The 22,459-nt window shown below is 43.7% G+C and overlaps 1 protein-coding gene across 1 annotated transcript; it reads right to left on the reverse strand.

Moving 5' to 3' along the window:
* Nucleotides 1–458: 458 nt before the first annotated feature.
* On the reverse strand, nucleotides 459–21,564 carry LOC104418246 (bifunctional aspartate aminotransferase and glutamate/aspartate-prephenate aminotransferase). Its single transcript, XM_039301616.1, has 10 exons — nucleotides 21,418–21,564; nucleotides 20,926–21,163; nucleotides 20,749–20,842; nucleotides 20,505–20,608; nucleotides 2,002–2,250; nucleotides 1,795–1,908; nucleotides 1,570–1,653; nucleotides 1,076–1,246; nucleotides 870–983; nucleotides 459–781 (listed from the first exon to the last, which is right to left on the reverse strand). The coding sequence occupies exons 1-10, from the start codon at nucleotides 21,558–21,560 to the stop codon at nucleotides 641–643; spliced, it is 1,452 nt and encodes a 483-aa protein (XP_039157550.1). The 5' UTR covers nucleotides 21,561–21,564; the 3' UTR covers nucleotides 459–640.
* Nucleotides 21,565–22,459: the final 895 nt, after the last annotated feature.

Here is a 22,459-nt window from a genome sequence, read left to right on the forward strand (position 1 = left end):
TGCTGATCTAGGAACTGCTCCAGTATAATCAAATGATTAGAATCGATACTCTGATGGTATTTTTCTCATAATAAATCTTCACAATTGTCACAAAACACGCCCTCACTCAATGAACTCTCAAAATGTCTCGTTTTTACATGCATTGTTGAAGACTCTTGAAATTTCTCTGGAGTATTTTCTGATGCACGAAGAAATCTCCACCCAAGCCTTTTTGTTTATATTGGTAGACCTCCAACCAAGTTAGGAATCCTCCCTAATTGTTTGATTTTTTCCTTTTCAGCATCCTACCATAATAGAACTCCTTCCTATTAGGGTATTCTTAACGAGCAACTATTGTGATATTTCAAATCGACTCCTGAACAAGTTAGGCTGATCCCAACCAAAACCAATGAAATAACAATTCACATTGACATTTTCCTTTGGAATGAAATGCGATTATACACATAAGACCAAATATATCTTAAATCTGTATCTGATCATTGCTCTTATCTTTGCCGATGATGATTAACAAAACAAGGGAGACAAACACAAACAAATGACCATGACAGAGTCTATCCAAACAAATAAGTATGATAGGAAGTAGAATAGCAGCAGCTAATTGGTGTAAGGTGTCCCCGATGCTGCGGCAACATTGTGACCATCAAACCGTGGCAGCGGGTCTCAGCGCGACAAGTGCTTTCTTAATCCTCCCAAAAGCCTCTCGTAGAGTCGCAAGGGAAGCGGCATAAGAGATGCGGATGCAAGTGTCATCCCCAAATGCAACCCCTGGGACCAACACAACCTACACAAGATAGCATTGAGAATCTGCAAGAGCTTTTGTTTTCTCCTGCATCTAGAGGAAGATAAACAAGCACTTCAATGATGCATACCCGGGCCGAGTCAAGCAGGTAGTGGCAAAGTGACTCTGAGCCGTTGATTACACCAAAGCCTTCGACCTCAGCTCCATAGTAACAACTGAAGTCGATGAAAATATGGAAGGCTCCCTGCATATAGAAGCATGTGGAATTCGAAATTGCAATGGAAGACCAAATGAGAATCATTAGTTTGTATACCGTGTCAATCCCTGAATTAGTACCTGAGGTTCTGATATCTTCACACCCTCCAGTTCTCCAAAGCTTTTAACCAAGAAATCTCGTCGTTCCCTAAAAGCTTTTACCATAGTTGCGATAGTTTCACCTCCAGCATTTCCCATCGACAGAGCAGCAAATGCGGCCTTCTGAGCTACGCTACTGGCACCTGAAGTAAGCTGCAACAACGCCAAACAAATTCAGCCAGTTGGCCAATGCTGATATATAGTGCCAGACACAGTACTCGGGAAATCGAATCAGAAAACAATCACTTCAACAGGTTGTCTACACATGCCGGACACCACCTTAATAACTTGCTTCATCCAATATTTAGTCTACTTCAACATATTGGGCATCAGAAACCAATGCTCTGTCACCCTGATATAAGTTTCTTTCACTGACATAAAATTTCTTCTGTACCGAGTTTAATTTCAGTCAACTCTAGGCAACCTCCATTGGAAGCTTCATCATTTGCGCGATTAGATTTGATGCTGCACTATACCTGGCTCTGGATCTTTGCACAAGCTGAAACGAAGTGTCTCGGACCAGAAAGATAACCAAGCCTCCAGCCAGTCATTGCAAAGGCCTACAGATTTTCCAACATCTTAAAATTAGATATTTTTATACAGGCATGAGGTAGAATATACTCTAGCAAAGAAGCAAAACTAAATGACAGATTGAAATTTAGGATGCGAATACTTCTTGAGAAGGAGAGGCATCGAATTACCTTAGAAAACCCGTTGACAGTGAGTGTCCTCTCCCACATGCCTGGCAAAGATGCAAAACTTGTATGCGTAGCTGGGGCATACGTGATGTGTTTATATGTTTCATCAGACAGTACCTGAAATGTTTGCCATGGAATTTTTCCATAACCTGTCAAGTCAATCTGACATACGTAAGGAGCACGAAGGAAATCTCAATCTACTTCTTGTACCAGAAGCCTGGGATGCTTTGCGACAATCTTAGCAATCTCTTCAAGCAATTTTTTGGGGTACACAGACCCTGAGGGATTTGACGGAGAACAAAGAATCAGAAGCCTGGATTTCTCAGTAAGCGCGGCATCGAGAAGCTTATGGTCCATCAAGAAATTCTCAGAGATGCTTGTTGGAACAATTACAGGGGTGGCTTCAGCAAGCCTTGCCATTTCAGGGTAACTCACCCAACAGGGAGCTGGAATTATAACCTGGGACAAGAATCTGGTCCGTAAATACACAAGGGAAAAACACAAAACCATGATTCGAAGAACAGCACTTAAAGTTCCTCCAAGAAGCATTATGAAAGAAAATGTTATGCAAGTGCGAAAGTACAGGTGTAAGAAAAAGAACAAAAATAACGATGCAACCAAATGATTTAACCATAACCAACTATGAAAGAACTGGTTATAATGATCAACGGGATTTAAGGAGAAAGGCTGATGAAACCAATGCATTGGCCAAGACGATAGAGATGGAAACTTCATAAGGAAAAATAATGGTGGCAAGTCCAAAATTGACAGGCAAAATACCAAGCAAAAAGCCAAGCGTTGCAGAAGAATAAGAGTAACAGAATACATGTGCATTGGATCAAACTAAATGCGTAGCTGCCTAGACTGGATGATTGAAAGTAAGGGTTCTGATGCCTAACTGATACAAGATATGTATCCGCCATTTTGCTCTAAATTCACTTGATGAATAAATAAGATTGAACTCGTCGCGACCTCTTTTTTCTGGCGCCGCAATCGGGTACGAGCGCCTAAGGAGGCTAATGGCTCGGCTGAATTTATTAAGCCCGGACTCTCCCAAGTCCACCAATTCACGACTTTAATAGTTTAAGTTTTTAACCTATAAATTAATTTTTAAAATGGAGTCGCCACTAATCGATTTGGGGTGGGTTGATTAGAAACCCAAGTGAAGTATCGGAGAAATACTCACTCTGCGCAAACCAGAAATTAGGATCGGGGACTTGATTACACTAGTTAATCACTAACGCCCTTTCGGTACCTAATCTTGTTTAAACCCTGAGGTTTTTTGGATGTTCGAGGGATTTTCCATGCATTTTGGGAGGAAAAACATTTTTGAGTATTTTTCTCATTTTTTGGACATAAAAGGGATTTTTTTGGTATTTTTGGTATTTTTGGGAAAATACAAGTCTTTTTGGCTTTTTCTGAATTTTTGGCTTTTTTCATGAATTTTTGGCTTTTTTGGATTTTTGGCATTTTTGGAAAATATGAAATATTTTTGATTTTTTTGATTTTTCGGAAAATAAAATATTTTTTTAATATTTTTTAATATTTTTGGAAAATAAATTATTTTTTGATTTTTCTCGATTTTTTAGAAAATAAAACATTTTTCGACATTTTTTAATATTTTTTCGATTTTCTGGAAATTAAAACATTTTTTTAATATTTTTGAAAATAAAATACTTTTGATTTTTTTTTTTTTGAAAATAAAATATTTATTATTTTATATTAAAATAATAAAATAAAACCGACCCGGGTCGGATCCGCGGGTTGGGTCCGACCCGGCCGGCAACCCAAGGGACGGGCCCGCGTTGCGGGCCCGACTGGATTTTTCGGCTTTTTCTTTTCCTTTTTTTTTTTTTAAAATTAAAAACGACGCCGTGGCGGGCGTTTGGGGAAGCCCGGCCCGGCCCGACGGGCCGGGTTCCTAGCGAAACCCTACCCGGGTCCGACCCAACTCCCGACCCGGTTCCGCCGTCCCTTAAATCGCGGAAAACCCTACCCGCTTCCAAACCCGGATCCGCTTCGTGACCGGAAATCGCAAACCCTAGGGTTTGCGAATCCGCGGCGCCGAGGGGGAGAGGGCCGAGGCACAACCGCGGGGGCGACGGTGACGGCGGCGGCGACGCGACGATGGCGACGGCGGTTGAATTGTGGAGGGGGGCTATGGCGACGGCGACGGCGACGGCGGCGGCGGCGTAGCACTACCTGTCCGTGAACGGCAGCTTGACGGCGAACGGTGGCGACGGCGTGTCGCGGTGGCCGATCTCGTGGATCCTCCTCGATCCGGTCTTTGCTTTCCGCATCTTAGGGCAAGAGATGGCAGCGACGCACGGGTGTCGGAGGGTGACAACGGCACAACGGCCGACTGAGTTTCGGCGTGACGGCCGACGGCGTCGGGAAGGACTGCAACGACAGTGGGGTGTCGAAAGCAAAAATCCGGTGCGGTGACGGCGTCGGGGTGGTCGGGAGCTTTCGGCTTGGCGGAGGGATGGCGTCGGGCGCGTCGATGGCACCTCCTTTCCCCTCGAATCCGACCTTTCCTCCTCCGATTCCTCTCACTCAGCCAAATCCGAGCCTCCACCGGCCGGATCCGACCCTCTCGAAGTTGTTCGCCGGCCCTTCCCGAAGTCTCTCGGTGGAGGGTGGGCTGAGCTCACAACTCGAGCTCTCTCTCGCTCGCTCGTCGATTCCTCCCCCGAAGTCTCTCAGTGGGAAGATCTCCAAGCTTGCGGCCACCTATTTATAGGCGAAGGAACTCCGGTCGACGGAGGGGCTCGGTTGCCGGCCTCCGGCTTACCCACCGGTTCCGCTCGGCCGAACCGGTGTCCCATCGAGCTTTCCAGCCGGCTCGCTCGGCATTAATGGCGCCGATCTTATCCTCTCCGCCGACGCCGGCCTACTCCCCTCGGCCGTAGGCCGTCCTTTGCTCTGCGCGCGTCGCCGGCCACCGCGCGTGAACTACGAGGCGGAGAAAGAAGGAGCGAGGAAGAAGAAGAGGGAAGAAGAAGAAGGAAGGGGGTGGGGCCAAGCCGCACGAGCCCACGTGAAGAAAATGGGGGCTGCTTTGTTTTTCTTTTCTTTTGTTGTTTTTGTTATTTGTTATTTATTATCTAAAAAATAAAAGAAATAAAAACTTAATTAATAAAATAAACATACTAAAAATTGAGGTGTCAAAAATGCCCCTCTTTGAAGGTGAGCTCGCAGAGGTTGCATTCAAAGACAACCGATGCCTCAATTTTATCCATGCATGCGTAGCAGATTATATTTTATTTGGGACCTATTATTCTATGCAGAAAAGAGCAATATAACTTCACATATACTAAGACAGATAAGAAGATACCGTAGTTACTTACCGGAGTGAGTGAGATAGGGTGTGAACCCCGAGTTTTGGCAAGTATCAAGGCATCATCTTACCTCGTGATATGAGTAGGTTGCTTTTCCAAGGCTCGAACCATTCTTCGGTCACCTGTTAAAACAATCAATGATTTGCCTAGGACCCGAACCTTTCTTCGGTCGCCTTGACGGGAGACTGCTCTTTCAGGACCCGAACCATTCTTCTTTGCCTCGTTGGAGTAATCAGGGGTTTGTCTCGGACCCGAACCATTCTTCGGTCGCCGTGACGGGAAGTTGCTTTTCCAGACCCGAACCATTCTTCGGTCGCCCGTTAAAACAATCCATGATTTGTCTAGGACCCGAACCTTTCTTCGGTCGCCTTGACGGGAGATGCACCGACCTTTCTCGGGGCATCTCATTTGTGGGTGCCTCGATTTGTATCGAGGACACCGCTTGGTACCGACCTTTCTCGGGAGATGCGCCGACCTCTCTCGAGCATCTATTTTGTTGGGGTGTCGACTTCAAAGACACCGGTTGAAACCCGACCTTTCTGGGAGGATGCACCGACCTTTCTCGGGCATCGATTTGTGGGGCGTCCGACTTCGTCGAAGACACCGGTTGGAACCCGACCTTTCTCGGGAGGATGCACCGACCTTTCTCGGGCATCGATTTGTGGGGCGTCTGACTTCTGTCGAAGACACCGGTTGGAACCCGACCTTTCTCGGGAGGATGCACCAACCTTTCTCAGGGCATCGATTTGTGGGGCGTCTGACTTCTGTCGAAGACACTGGTTGGAACCCGACCTTTCTCGGGAGGATGCACCGACCTTTCTCAGGGCATCGATTTGTTGGGCGTCTGACTTCTGTCGAAGACACCGGTTGGAACCCGACCTTTCTCGGGAGGATGCACCGACCTTTCTCAGGGCATTTGTTTTGTTGGGGTGTCTGACTTCTGTCAAAGACACCGGTTGGAACCCGACCTTTCTCGGGAGGACGCGCCGACTTTTCTCGGGGCATCAATTCGAAGATACCGGACATTCACAAGCATATCAAGGAGTACCGGATATTCACAAGTACTAACATGAAGGATATTTGGGCCTTTGCAGGCATCGAAATGGGTATTTGGCTGATCATAGGCAATGGACGGGTACTTTGATGATCACAAGTGCGAACTCTTGGAGGATACCTGGACGTTTGCAAGTATCGAAGGGGTACCTAGACGATCACAGGTACAAACTCTTTGGAGATATCTGGATGATCACAAGCATCGAAGGGGTACCTCGACGATCACAGGTACAAACTATTTGGGGATACCTGAATGATCACAAGTATCGAAGGGGTACCTGGACGATCACAGGTACAAACTCTTTGGGGATACCTGGATGATCACAAGTATCGACGGGGTACCTGGACGATCACAGGTACAAACTCTTGGGGATACCTGGATGATCACAAGTATCGAAGGGGTACCTGGACGATCACAGGTACAAACTATTTGGGGATACCTGGATGATCGCAAGTATCGAAGGGGTACCTGGACGATCACAGGTACAAACTCTTGGGGATACCTGGATGATCACAAGTATCGAAAGGGTACCTGGACGACCACAGTACAAACTCTTTGGGGATACCTGGATGATCACAAGTATCGACGGGGTACCTGGACGATCACAGGTACAAACTATTTGGGGATACTTGGATGATCACAAGTATCGAAGGGGTACCTGGACGATCACAGGTATAAACTCTAAAGGAAGAATCAAGGCATACCTGAGATATTTGTGTGGAAATATCGAGGATGGGTCTTGCATATACGTGAAGGTCTCTCACCTCCTGGTAATTGAGAATATTGAGGACGTGCCTCGCATATTCATGAAGGTCTCTCACCTTTCCGTAAAGGGAATATCGAGGACGTGCAGGATATTCGTGAAGGTCTCTCACCTCCTGGTAAAGGGAATATCGAGGACGTACCTAAGATATTCATGAAGGTCTCTCACCTCCTGGTAAAAGGGAATATCGAGGGCGTACCTGAGATATTCGTGAAGGTCTCTCACCTCCTGGTAAATGGGAATATCGAGGACGTGCCTTGCATATTCATGAAGGTCTCTCACCTCCTGGTAATGGGAATATCGAGGACGTGCCTCGCATATTCATGAAGGTCTCTCACCTCCTGGTAATGGGAATATCGAGGGCGTACCTGAGATATTCGTGAAGGTCTCTCACCTCCTGGTAATTGGGAATATCGAGGGCGTACCTTGGATATTCGTGAAGGTTTCTCACCTCCTGGTAAAGGGGAATATCGAGGACGTACTTGGGATATTCGTGAAGGTCTCTCACCTCCTGGTAAAGGGGAATATCGAGGACGTACCTGAGATATTCATGAAGGTCTCTCACCTCTTGGTAAATGGGAATATCGAGGGCGCACCGAGATATTCGTGAAGGTCTCTCACCTCCTAGTAAATGGGAATATCGAGGACGTGCCTCGCATATTCATGAAGGTCTCTCACCTCCTGGTAATGGGAATATCGAGACGTGCCTCGCATATTCATGAAGGTCTCTCACCTCCCGGTAATGGGAATATCGAGGGCGTACCGAGATATTCGTGAAGGTCTCTCACCTCTTGGTAATTGGGAATATCGAGGGCGTACCTTGGATATTCGTGAAGGTTTCTCACCTCCCGGTAAAGGGAATATCGAGGACGTGCACTGGATATTCGTGAAGGTCTCTCACCTCCTGGTAAAGGGGAATATCGAGGACGTACCTGAGATATTTATGAAGGTCTCTCACCTCCTGGTAAAGGGGAATATCGAGGGCGTACCTGAGATATTCGTGAAGGTCTCTCACCTCCTGGTAAATGGGAATATCGAGGACGTGCCTCGCATATTCATGAAGGTCTCTCACCTCCTGGTAATGGGAATATCGAGGACGTGCCTCGCATATTCATGAAGGTCTCTCACCTCCTGGTAATGGGAATATCGAGGGCGTACCGAGATATTCGTGAAGGTCTCTCACCTCCTGGTAATTGGGAATATCGAGGGCGTACCTTGGATATTCGTGAAGGTTTCTCACCTCCTAGTAAAGGGGAATATCGAGGGCGTACCTGAGATATTCGTGAAGGTTTCTCACCTCCTGGTAATTGGGAATATTGAGGACGTGCCTCGCATATTCATGAAGGTCTCTCACCTCCTGGTAATGGGAATATCGAGGGCGTACCTGAGATATTCGTGAAGGTCTCTCACCTCCTGGTAATTGGGAATATCGAGGGCGTACCTTGGATATTCGTGAAGGTCTCTCACCTCCTGGTAACATAAACTTGAATGTAGCACGAGGCTTACCTGGATGGCCGCAGGCACTTAAAGGGGGTGGAACACCTGGATAGCCACAGGTGTACAAAGTACTGGAATACTTGGATGAACACAAGTATTTAATGATACAACCTGGGACCACTCAGTTGGTCCAAGTGTAAGAAAGCATACCTGGGTAGGCGTAGGCACACAAAGCAGTGGAATGCTTGAACAACTGCTATTATTTGGGGACAACTCGGGCAAGCTGAGTGTCATGAAAAGGAAGTACCTAGACAACGGTGGGTACTTGACGCTATGGGGATACCTAGACAGCGAAAGAGTGTTCCAAGAGATACTTGGTCAGTCACAAGTATCAATACTGGGGACAACTCGAACAGTCGAGTGTCGATAAGAGGGAGTATCCGAACGGTGGCCGGTACTTGAAGACAAAATGATATTTGGACAGCAGTAGGTATTCAACGATAAAAGGATACTTGGTCAGTTACAAGTATCAATACTCTGGGGACAACTCGAACAGGTCGAGTATCAAGAAAATGGAGTATCCGAGCGGTGGCCGGTACTCAAAGACAATGGGGATACCTAGACAGCAGTAAGCACCCAAACTCAAGGGACGACTCGAATAGGTCGAGTGTCAAGAAGAGAGTACCTGGACAGTGATAGGTACCTTAAGACAAATGGGGATAGAGATATGCTTACTTGGCAATATCTCTAATCTCTATGAGTATGTCTGCTATTTGCATAATATGCACATATGATTGTATATGCTATAAATTCATGAGTTCAAATGAGATTCATGCATGATAATTTTGTCAGTTCTGTATCTTTTGATTTCCACTAGGGAAGATTTTTGAAAGACAACCTTCATTTAGAATGTAGATGTCTTGAGCATGCTAGATGAGGGACTTTCAGTCTGAAAGGACTGTCCGCTCACTCTCATGGAAAAGGCTATCCTGACCATTGATGCAGGATTTATAAGGACCACACTATCTCACTGTCATCATGTCAGCAGGGGTCCGAGTATTCTCGCAAACGGTACGATTTTACCAATGTGAGAGGTCTTTGTTGAAACTGTGATGAAGACTTGGTCGATAGCTTATCAAATGGGACCGTCGAGGTCAAGGCTCATGAATGAAATGCCGCACGATCATCTCCAGGTTTGCAAGTCAAGAGTCCTGCGAAAAGAGATAGAATAGTCTTGCTCATACTTCTTCGAGCAATGCTTATAGACATATGAAATCCTACGTTAATTGAAGTGCCCCTAGTATGAAGAGACTTTTACAATGGGATGCAATGTAGGCTTGATTCATGTGTAAAAGGGTGAGAGCTGGTGACTGCCTTGGCATTTGTCACCAGTCTTTCTTCTCACTGTCAAATAGAGGTTCTATGGACCACAATAGCAACATTTTCTTGGCTGCATTTTTGACTGGGGGGCATTGGCCTTGCTTTTACCAGGTACACTGCTTTTTTCATGCCCCTATTTTTATTCCAAGTTCTTTTTATGGGCATTGACCTTGCTTTTACCAGTACACACTTTGCTTTTTTATGCCCATGTTTTTCATTCTTTGTTGCTTGAGAGCTGATCTTGACAAGTTCAAGCAAACGCCTTTGTTAGACTATTGAGTCTTCATCTTTTGCCGGCGCTTTTGATTATGCTACTTAAACGGCAGTAGCTTCTGCTTTACCTCCATGTGAGGGTGAATTTACAGACTCAATTGAGTTGTACAATAGATACAAGTGCGTAAAGAAAGAATTGCTCTTCATGACTCTAGGGCACTTAAATTAACGCGAGTGTTCATATGCAATAAAGACACTCGAAGATTGATGCAAGTGCAAGCAAGAAAATTTCTATCCCCTTTCTCACCTTGTGATGCTGACTTGTTTTCGACTTGCCCCAGTGTGGGGTGGTTCTTTGACGGGGATATGAGAGAAGCTTCACCAATGTATGGGGCTCAATGGGGTGAGCAATGGAATGCCTCTCACTATTTTGGTTATCGTACCATTCGCGAGAGAACTCTTTACCCTGCAGCCATGGAATCTTCTGCACTCATCTCACAAGTGTATAGATGGGGGACTGTGTATAGAATATGGCTTGCCTTTCGTCGTTCTGACGTGCCTTATTCAGCATGCTCAATTAATCTTGTATTCTTCACTTAGCTGTCTATTCTGATAATCCTCAGTGGAATCAGTGATTTAGACAGCCAAAATCATCATGCAGAATTCATCTGGAAAAGGCATGCAGTATTTTAAATGTGATGGAGTTTGAACTCTTCAAAACAAGTGAATGGTTTTGACTCGTAAAAAAGACCCTATTGACAACTTTAGGGGCTAACATAATGGTGTTTCCAAATATGTTAGATTTTGAACATCAAAAGGGTTATTTGCAATGGATGTCGATGGTTGTCCCTATTGATTAGGGATATGACACATGAATGATCAGTCCGGGTTGGGAATCTGATCGGGCATCTCTGCTTTTGCCCCTGCAGAAGAGAAGATGAATTAGACAGGGCCAAAATTAAAGGTGAATTGAGGCCTGAAGATTTTCTATCATTTGTTTTGGCGATACTTGAGACGCCATTTTGCTTGGGAGAGTTTGTTATCTTTGTTTTTGACAGTCAGTTAATCCTACAACAAACAAGACATGCTTCTCATTGATTCGTTATCCTTGCTTTTGATAGTCAAGTGATCCTGCAACAAACAAGAGGGAATGTGTTAGTCATGAACTCTTTCAAGAGTCGAATAACTGGAATCGATACAACTTTACCCTTCACTAGTTTGCAGACGATTGGGTGAACCTGAAGTGAGATAGGGACACGAAGTCCTATGTCACTTGCTTTGTTAAGTCAATTATTCTCTGAATTGTCTCCTGGATGACATGTCATTCTTTACACGGAGTCAGGTGAATTCGATATGGGTCATTCTTATGAACCTCACTTGGCCAATATTAACCATCAAGTTTGGTTTTTGATTCCCAATGTTTCCTGTCAATAGGGAAAATACATCAAAAGTGAATTCAAAGAGTGGGGAGTATTGGAAACGATACCAAATTACTCTTCTCCAAAGTTTGTATTTGCTGACTCCTAGGGATATTTGAATGTCGATGACAGCCTTTTCGTCTTGACACAGTTTGACATTTCCTTCAATTGGCCTTCCTTCTTTGTGACCATGTATGCATGATTGTTGGTCGTTGATTCATCTTCAACGCCTTCCTTCTGTGGAATTTCTCCTTCTGTCTTTAACTATAGCATCATTGGGAAAAAGTCATGTACCTCAAGCTTTTATGGAATCTGAGATAAAAAATCTCAAGCTTTCCGATGGCAATTACTCCTTGGAAGAATATGCGTCTGGAGTGAAGTTTCTAGATTCCAACATCATTGTCCAGGGTGTGGGGCTATAGATTGCTTTGACTGTCTAGATTTTCTCCCCGTTGACAAGTAATCACTTTAAAGGAAGAGAAGCAAATCCTTCTTTGTGCTTCTTGGCTTGTTGAAGCCGGAAGTCCCGTCAATGAACTCGGGACATCCTGCCTTGAGCTATCATGCTATGCATGCTTCAAGTTTGATAATATGCATGTGCCTATTACATCCCATCCTTCGTTTCCTGTAGATGGAAGAGAGAGGATGTCATTTTCGACATTATGTTCAGGGAATAGGACTTACCATTTTGAAACGTGATGATCCTTTCTGTTTGCCCCTGCTTTCTTGGGAGGGTGTCATTGAATTCGGTGAGTTCACATAATGTGCTTGCTTCAAATACCCCCTGTCGCACTAAGTCAAAAGGGACGGGAATGATCTTCTAAGACATGAAGTGAGTGAGTTAGAAAGATAAACATGATTTCATAATCTTGTTTTGACAAAAGCTTTTGGCAATAAAACATTTTTTGTTTTCAAAAGTATATATCTTTGAGGGGAAGAAAGCATGAGGAAGCCCAACCCTCAGTATTCTTCTTGGATGATAATTTTTCATGGTTGGATAGCATCACCGGGCTGGTTTGGAGTACCGCCTCATGTTCTTAAAACAAAATATTACAACTGTACAATAGTGTACTTGGCATGGAAAATACAACAGTAGCACACTAGACAAGATAAGAAACATGAAATTATAAAAACAAGTAAAACCCATGAAGACTCCTGTGTAAATGAGTGCTTTGATAGTGCTGGTCTTGAAGCTAAGCGTCTTTGAATTCCTCGCCTTCAGTAGACTCGAAGTATTCGCATGCGATGACTACCTCGTTGAAGTTACGGAAGTGTAACCCATGCAGCCAACATCGTTGCTTGCAGGACAAAACTTCTATGAACTGCTTCATTAACTCCTCTTCAGCCAGTTGAGGGTGGGTTTGCATCATGAAAGCCCTCCACCTCCCTGCGTATGATCGAAAATCTTCCATTGGTTTTCTTCTGAAGTGAACCAAGTTCTGACAAGGCACTTCAGTTCCGATCTGGCTTTGGTACTGATGTAAGAATGTGGAAGTCAGCTCATTCCAATCCTTTAGAAGATAAATGTTGGCTGTGATAAACCATTGCAATGCAGACCCCGTAAGAGTTTCTTGGAATGCCTGAGTTGTGAACGACATCGGGCCATAGTACCGACTCATTTCCGCATGGAGATACCGCAAGTGGGCCACGGGACAAGTCAGTGCCGTTATACTTGCGGAGATTGGGTATCCACATTTCTATGGGGCTCATGATCCTATGAGGGCAAGACGGGCTTGATGTATCTTGGTTAGGCCAATGGTTTTCCCACTGCATATCTGTTGTAGTGGTGAATTTTTCTATTTCAGGGAAGCTGGACTCTATCGAGATTACCCCATTGCTTTCTTTCGGGTCAAAATTTCCGAATGAGGATGAAGTATTGAAGCTATCCTCATGGTCAGAGGAAGAGCTTAGTACTTCGTTAGGATCGTGGCGGATAAAGATGTATGCTTCCTCTTCTGACGGCCCTTCATCCCCGGATGAGAGTAGGAAATTGCTTATACGATGAATCGTCGCCATTGTCAAAATAACGCCGGAAGTCTTTGGGGTTGTATTCTAGGGCCGGGAAGTCTTCAGAGTTGTACTCTTGGGGATGGTAGCCTTCAAAGCTGTATTCTTGGGAACACTCGAAGCTTTGGTGCGGTGGCTCGTCAGCAGATGCTGAATTGATCTGCTTAGGCTTTCTTTTCTTGGCCCCTGGTCCAGACCTTTGAGTAAGGCCCCGCGTTTCGCCACTCGATTCTGTCAAGGGGAGTGAAAGACACTAGAGCTTCACTGTCTGATTCACTTCCCAAGTTGATAGGGGTTGGTATTCTTTGGACCCTAGCTCTTGGAGTAAGCTTGGGGAGTTGTCTTGTCGTGCCCCGGTCTTGAATGTGGCTCGTGTCTTGGATCTCGTACAAAGGCTCCTTGCCTTTCCTAGTGGGAAATTTCCCAAGAACAAGGTGTTGTTCAGCTGCCCATTTATCATGCAAGGCTTCATTAACATGATCTTCTCCTATCTCGGCGACTAACGGTTCCTCGTGCTCCGCGATCATCGGTTTTCGTAAGGCAAGGCTATGTCGGGGTTGATGTCAATATCATATTCTTGGTGAAAAACATGAATTAGTTCCCTCCAGTTTTAAGGAGACTAATCTTCCCGACAATGTACCATCGCAAGGCGGGGCTAGTCAAGCTCGATTGGTATGATTGAATCATCCTTCGAACCAGTAGGCCTGCAAGTAGGTCTCTAGGCGGGAGGTATCAAAGATACCTTTCGCATTCAGGTGTTTTGAGTTTTTCAGGGGATCTCAATGCCGGTGTAATTGGACATGTCCATGGGATTCTGCTCCCGCAGCTTAACTTTTTCATGATCCTTTCAAACCTGTCTATGATACCGGCTATTTTCTTGGGCAAATTTATGGGTGTCGGGACGGTGTTTGAGGCAACTATAGAGTTGGGCCCAGCTTGAGTGGATTTCATTTGTCTCGAGAGTTGTTGAAGGACAATGGACATCTGTCATACGCCGTCTTCAATGTTAATAAGGCGATTTTGTACATCATTCTGATCAGGCCCTAATGCATGAGGCCAGTCGCGAGCTATTGGTGGCCGGCGATTCATAATTACCTGCTCGTTGTGAAAACAATGAATGAGCACGGAAGTAAACAAAGATTGACCCATGGCAATGGTCTAACTACTTTTTTATTTATCAAAAAAAGATTTGTAGACTGCCAACTCCTAACATTTAAAACTTGAAATTGAAATAAAATAATGAAATACTAGATATTAAACAAAAGTCCCTAAACAATGGGACGAAACTTTCACACTATTAACTAAGGGGCACATGATTGCCAATTTATATGCGACGGGGAGCCTTGTTCTTGTGAGGACACCTGCTTCCTTGAACTGGCTCTGAGGTATGCATCAAATCCATTCCCGAATCCCTCTCCATGAGCTCTGCTTGCTCGTGTGGGCTGCTTTCTCTGATTGAGTGAGGGACTGATGGCTTCCATTTTGTCGGGATACGATGGTTGTGGATGTAGGACATGGAGGCGTGGTGGGCTTTTTCTTCTCCCTCAAGCCCTTCAGGTACCACGATCCTTTTACGATGGCACTTGTTCCATGCTTCTTCATAAATGTCAACCATGTATTCAAAATTTTGATGAGTGAAGAGAAGTGGAGGGGTCCTCTTCTTGAAAGATGGCGGGATCTCCTGAAGGGCTCCATACTTTGTCGTGCCACCCGTTGTGGGAAATAGGAAAAAGCACCGGTGAGGCCGAGCAAATGGAATTGGATGGCGGCGCTTGAAAGCAAAGCGAGCTCTCTTTTTCATAGAACCAACCAGACACCATTGGAATGCCTCAAGAGCCGGGTCTCTTAGGAAATTTATCCAATTTAAACAGCTTTGATTGGGAATGTATGGTCCTAAAACCATAAATTTTTGTAATGGATTTTCGAAGTCATTCATTCCGGATGATCGCATGAAGCCTTGGAATTCGCTTAGGTGAGAAAAGAACCGACTTGTAAAATTTCAGGAGAGGCTCGCATGATTTTCTCCGTGTTGTCTTTAAAACGATTAAAGGACAAGAATGTTTCAGTTAAAATCATATTGACATAATTTTGCCCCCTCAAGATTTGGTCAACTATCCATGCCATCTTAGGACTTATGACATTTCTTTGATGGGGAAAATGATGAACCCAAAAGCCCAGAGGAAAATCTCGCTTTTTTGGGTCATAGGCTGATTTTGAAAACAGGCATTCATGAATTCTAGTGGGCGAGGTATTATGGTTGCCTTCAAGAATTTGTCTCATGACATGGATTTCAGTTCCTAAAAGTCGCGCTAACCCTTGCCACGGGAGGAAGCCTCGATGGCTTAACAAGCTTTTTCTCGAGAGGCATTCCAAAGGATGATGCCAGTATTCTTCCGTAGTTGGGGTTAGCTCAAACCCACCAAACATAAAAGTAGTCGTCTTCAAGCACCAGAAATGTGCCATGGCATGTATGACTTTGGGACGAACAAGATTTGAATCAACGATAGGAGATGACCGACTTTGGCCTTCACGCGCTCTTGGGCAAACCGATCTAATTGACCCCACCATCTCGAAGAGCTCGCCTTGGGAGCAGGAATGAACCGGATATCGTCTTTCCCCATCGCATATAAACTGGGACTTGAAAAGCTTATCCTAAATTGCCATGGGCCAAAATAAAAAGACTGAGTAAAAGTAAAGAAATTACTTTTGCTTTTTAAAGAAAAATGGCAAGCACAAAGACATGCGCGTGGGACGTGCGGCTCGATTTCTAACTCAGAAGGCTTGGTGAGATTAAAAGGATATCCGCCCGTCGCAGTCTCGCGTTAGCAAATATCCTCCTAACCTCGGCTAAGAAATTCGGGAAAAGAAAGGCAACCTCTACATCGCAGTCTCGCGTTCGAGGTCGTATCTTTCTTAACACCATCCTAGAAATCCTATGGCGGCCCAGTCCGGCGGCCGGGTTGTGTGTGCCATGTGTAGTGTTTAAAACAAGAAAGCATGCACAACAGTTTATAATCACAAAAACATTTTATTTTAACAGAATAAAAAACTTTAAGCTATTACCCTGCATAAAAGAAAAAAAAAAAAACCAAGTCAAGAAAAGCATTTAAACAAAGATAAAATGGCCTAAGTCCTCAAAAGTCCCCAAATGGAGTCACCAAGCTGTCGCGACTCTTTTTCCGGCGCCGCAATCGGGTACGAGCGCCTAAGGAGGCTAATGGCTCGGCTGAATTTATTAAGCCCGGACTCTCCCAAGTCCACCAATTCACGACTTTAATAGTTTAAGTTTTTAACCTATAAATTAATTTTTAAAATGGAGTCGCCACTAATCGATTTGGGGTGGGTTGATTAGAAACCCAAGTGAAGTATCGGGAGAAATACTCACTCCTGCGCAACCAGAGAAATTAGGATCGGGGACTTGATTACACTAGTTAATCACTAACGCCCTTTCGGTACCTAATCTTGTTTAAACCCTGAGGTTTTTTGGATGTTCGAGGGATTTTCCATGCATTTTTGGGAGGAAAACATTTTTGAGTATTTTTCTCATTTTTTGGACATAAAAGGGATTTTTTTGGTATTTTTGGTTTTTTTGGGAAAATACAAGTCTTTTTGGCTTTTTCTGAATTTTTGGCTTTTTTCATGAATTTTTGGCTTTTTTGGATTTTTGGCATTTTTTGGAAAATATGAAATATTTTTGATTTTTTTGATTTTTCGAAAATAAAATATTTTTTTAATATTTTTTAATATTTTTGGAAAATAAATTATTTTTTGATTTTTCTCGATTTTTTAGAAAATAAAACATTTTTCGACATTTTTTAATATTTTTTCGATTTTCTGAAATTAAAACATTTTTTTAATATTTTTTTGAAAATAAAATACTTTTGATTTTTTTTTGAAAATAAAATATTTATTATTTTATATTAAAATAATAAAATAAAACTGACCCGGGTCGGATCCGCGGGTTGGGTCCGACTGGGGCCGGCAACCTGTCAATCGCGGACGGGCCCGCGTGCGGGCCCGACTGGATTTTTCGGCTTTTTCTTTTCCTTTTTTTTTTTTTTTTAAATTAAAAACGACGCCGTGGCCGGGCGTTTGGGGAAGCCCGGCCCGGCCCGACGGGCCGGGTTCCTAGCGAAACCCTACCCGGTCCGACACAACTCCCGACCCGGTTCCGCCGTCCCTTAAATCGCGGAAACCCTACCCGCTTTCCAAACCCGGATCCGCTTCGTGACCCGGAAATCGCAAACCCTAGGGTTTGCGAATCCGCGGCGCCGAGGGGGGAGAGGGCCGAGGCACAACCGCGGGGACGACGGTGACGGCGGCGGCGACAGCGACGATGGCGACGGCGGTTGAACTGTGGAGGGGGGGAGGCTATGGCGACGGCGACGGTAGCACTACTTGTCCGTGAACGGCAGCTTGGACGGCGAACGGTGGCGACGGCGTGTCGCGGTGGCCAGATCTCGTGGATCCTCCTCAGATTTGGTCTTTTGCTTTCCAGATCTTAGGGCAAGAGATGGCAGCGACGCACAGTGTCGGAGGGTGACAACGGCACAACGGCTGACTGGAGTTTCGGCGTGGACGGTCGACGGCGTCAGGAAGGACTGCAACGACAGTGGGGTGTCGAAAGCAGTGGCGATCCGGTGCAGTGACGGCGTCGGGGTGGTCGGGAGCTTTCGGCTTGGCGGAGGGATGGCGTCGGGCAGCGTCGATGGCACCTCCTTTCCCCTCGAATCCGACCTTTCCTCCTCCGATTCCTCTCACTCAGGCCAAATCCGAGCCTCCACCGGCCGGATCCGACCCTCTCGAAGTTGTTCGCCGCCGCCTTCCCCGAAGTCTCGGTGGAGGGTGGGCCGAGCTCACAACTCGAGCTCTCTCTCGCTCGCTCGTCGATTCCTCCCGAAGTCTCTCGGGGAAGATCTCCAAGCTTGCGGCCACCTATTTATAGGCGAAGGAACTCCGGTCGACGGAGGGGCTCGGTTGCCGGCCTCCGGCTTACCCACCGGTTCCGCTCGGCCGAACCGGTGTCCCATCGAGCTTTCCAAATGCGGCTCGCTCGGCATTAATGGCGCCCGATCTTATCCTCTCCGACCGACGTCGGCCTACTCCCCTCGGCCGTAGGCCGTCCCCGCGCGCGTCGCCGGCCACCGCTCGTGAACTACGGAGGCGGAGAAAGAAGGAGCGAGGAAGAAGAAGAGGGAAGAAGAAGAAGGAAGGGGGTGGGGCCAAGCCGCACGAGCCCACGTGAAGAAAATGGGGGGGGCTGCTTTTGTTTTTCTTTTCTTTTGTTGTTTTTGTTATTTGTTATTTATTATCTAAAAATAAAAGAAATAAAAACTTAATTAATAAAATAAACATACTAAAAATTGAGGTGTCAACAAACTCCCACCATATTCAACTTTTGAAACTTCATAGTTTACACGCCTTTTCTTACTATGAAGATATAGCCATTGCTTCTATCCTTTTTCATCACCTTGCATTGCAATTTCAAAATGGAAGTATATATGAATTCATTACTCGCTGCACCACAGCAAAAGAGATCTACGCCAAGGCTCCAACTGCACTTCCTTCTGGAATATAGTTTCTATCCGTAAACGAAGACCCGACATCATCTTAGAGTTCTCATAGAACTGCAACGATATTAGAAGTAAAGCATGCCAAATCCCATGCCTAAAGCATGCAGTAGACTTCCATGTCCAATCATTCATGACATGCTCAATCATAGGTTGAGATCTGATTGTCTGTCTTCAAGAGGACGTATAGATGACGAGCGAGACTCAAGACAAAGAGTTTATAATCCACTATGAAAATGACATCAACAGTCCTTGAATTTTAGCAAATGTTCAATTTCATCATTGAAACACTTAATTTGTTTAATGTGGTCCTTAAATTACTCATAAATGTTCACTCTAATCCTAAACCTTTAATTTGTTGAATTTAATCCCTCAACTATCCGTAACAAAGCCAAATAAGTCATTCAGTAATATTCACAAGTTTTCATAATTACACTATTGCCCTAATTTAATGATACTTTTTCATTTCCATCCATTTCCTAAATAAGCCGAAAATGCTATCTTTGTGTGACTTTTTTTACCTTTATGGTATTCATAAATATTATAATAGTTTCATTTAATTATATTTTGGTTAATGAAACTCTATTTTATTATAAGTAGAATTTCATTAGTATTTGTATCGGGTTGAATTTCCCGTTGTTCTGAATTTCAAAGTTACAAATTTGACTGAATTTAGTTAAGAGAACAAGAAATACAAAACTTGAAAATTTTATCCAAAAAAACTAGTTTCGAGACTTACATTAATAAAGTTAATAGCATTGCTAGAATTCCTTATGATTTTTTTTCTTAAAAAATTATGAATATCAATATAATATAACTCAAGATGAGAACCTATTTTCACTATCATAGAGATCAAAGTTAAAATATATTTAAAATGGAACTGTCGTAATATTTAGAAAAACCAAAAAAGTACAAAGGTAGTAAAAAGATAAACATTTTTTTTTATTGATATAGGAAATGGATTGAAATGAAAACATAATAAAAAATTTGTGTAAAAGTGTAATTACATAAACTTGCGAATAGTTCAAAAGATTGATTTGACATTGTAAAGTTGAGGGATTGGATTGAAAATTTAGAAACTAAATTGAACATTTAGAAATTGCTTAAAAACTTTATTTAATGAATTGAGAGTTTAAAGATGATATTGCACATCAAGCCATAATTTAAGGACGGTTAGTGTTATTTTGACAAATTCAACTACAACATTCAATAACAAAAGTGGGGAATTATTTCTTCAGTTAGATTCATTAATAAATACTAGGACTATATAATCAAGATGTCATCACTCATCACACCTTCACAGATGCAAAGTCAAGTCACCCGTCAGAAGACTTCGCATGAAACAACAAGTGGCTTAAAGCTGCTCTCAACTGCTATTTTACTCCAACTGTTCAAATATATCAATAGATTCCTATAATGCCCCCTTCAACGTTTATGGCTTGGGAATTGGAATTAAAACTGGAAATAACGGAAAATCTATCATAATCAAAGAAATTTCCTTGGCATGATTTTCTTAAGCAATGGGCACACCTCATCTCCCGGAGAACAGACCACCAAAACTGCCTGAAAAATGCTCTGTTTGGCACCATTACTAACAAGAATCAGATCCGGTGTATATGAGATCCCATTCTCCTCTAAAAACAGATAAAGAAAACACAAATATGCAAAGGAAGAACCAGAAATTGTCAGAACTAAATTTCTTCCTTAGGACTTGATGTCAACCCATTGATCAGTCCTCTTAGATGGTAATGAACTGAGTAACAAAGAGAAAAACCTTTTAACCGCTGACAGATCGCTGTGCGGAGTTCCAATGTGCCGGCATTTGGTGTATATCTTGTATAACCTTCCCGAATAGCATTAAATCCAGCCTTAGGAATTTAAGAGAAAGAAGCTAATATCAATTCACTTGGTCTTATAGATATCAGATGATGAAGGACCTGAAAATTCTTACATCTGCTATGACAGAAGGTGTATCAAAATCAGGTTCTCCAATTGCTAAGGAAATAACAGGTACACCAGCTTTTAAAAGAGCAGTCGCCTGGTCAATGATGGCCAATGTTTTCGAAGGCTTCACAGCATTCACTCTTGGACTCAGAGTGAGGTCGATGTCCATATGTCCCGGACCACCTTGTGCTTTCACGATTGGAGTTATTCCAGGGGACTTGAATTCCTTAGTGTTATCTACAGCTCTGGCAAGTGACAAGGATCATCAGCAGTGAAACTGAACGACCCCCAACTCAAATACGGCAAGGCAAAAGTTTTCAAGAGCGAACGCATATTCATATTCGCAGGAGGAGATCCAGAACCAACCACAATCTTACAACACGAGGATCAAATCAACTTCGAAATATAACAGAAGATGATTGCATTTCTACACAAACCCAGAATCAAAACTTGAAATATCCCAGCCAAAATGACATGCAAAAGAATGAACTAGAGCTACCTGAGGGAGAAATTGGAAGGGAAGGAAACAAACTTAGAAGCACTGCTTGAAATCGAACGGCTAAACCCAAGAGATAGCTGCTTCAGATGAGCATGAGGCTGTGAAAAGCCGATCCCACAGGGAGCACCAGCACTAGCAGCCATGGGAGAACAGTAGGTTCAGCTTGAGCTTGCCGGCGCAGCTAGTGGATTTGTTTTTAAATTTGAAGGAAATGCACCATTTTAATCGTCTTCACTCATAAAGAATTAGGAGTAGTTGGTGGGAAAGCGAACCATAAGTTTATTACTTACAATTTGCCACCAAATTATTTACTGGATCTTTGCGGAAAATACATCCAATACTTAGTTATGGTTCTGTTTACACGCTGAGCAAGCGATCAGTTTGCTCTGCAGAGGAGCCGACTATGCAGATTATGAAATTGGGGGACTTCTGTGAGGAGTTCTCAACCTTTTGAAGCGGCGGCATATTTTAAAATTATGTTTACGGAATGACGTTTTTTTGTTGTGCTTTGTGAAAAGTTCAAGCCCGAGGTGATTCGGCTAATTATTTATTCATGGGATGGGCAAGCACTCAACTACTTTTTTTCCTAGTAAAATGCGCATCATAACTAGGAACCCGGCTAGGATAATCGTACCGCCATTCCCCAGGAGACTACGGTGAGCTCTTGAACACAAGCACTCTTTTGCAGGTAATTTGAAAATGGCAAGTTGATGAAAGTGCTGGGTTACCATTGAGAAGTAGACTTAGAAAAATTATTATTCAAAGAAGGTTGCGTTTGGTCCTAGAATAGTAATAGAATATAATTAAGGCTTCCGCTATTTCCACTCCATTATTGGCTTCTGACATCTTATATCATATTGATTTGAACACATTATCTCTTGTAGGTCCTACTCTTGATTTAAGAATATTTATTACCTTTCTTCTTCTTCTTCTTCTTCTTCTTCTTTTACTCTGGCCATTTCTCCCACACCCATTACATTTCAGTGCTTCCTTCATGTTTGTTTTCTTCAAAACTTGTTCTCCATTATTGTAATTTGAGTAA

The sequence above is a fragment of the Eucalyptus grandis genome, chromosome 9 (genome assembly GCF_016545825.1).
Source record: "Eucalyptus grandis isolate ANBG69807.140 chromosome 9, ASM1654582v1, whole genome shotgun sequence".
Classification (NCBI taxonomy): domain Eukaryota; kingdom Viridiplantae; phylum Streptophyta; class Magnoliopsida; order Myrtales; family Myrtaceae; genus Eucalyptus; species Eucalyptus grandis.

Coding starts and splice junctions, on each gene's coding strand:
- LOC104418246 (XM_039301616.1), bottom strand. CDS start 21,560: ATGGCTGCTAGTGCTGGTGCTCCCTGTGGGATCGGCTTTTCACAGCCT. Junction 21,164..21,417: donor CCTTCCAATTTCTCCCTCAG/GTAGCTCTAGTT, acceptor GTCACTTGCCAG/AGCTGTAGATAACACTAAGG. Junction 782..869: donor ACCTGCTTGACTCGGCCCGG/GTATGCATCATT, acceptor TATCTTGTGTAG/GTTGTGTTGGTCCCAGGGGT.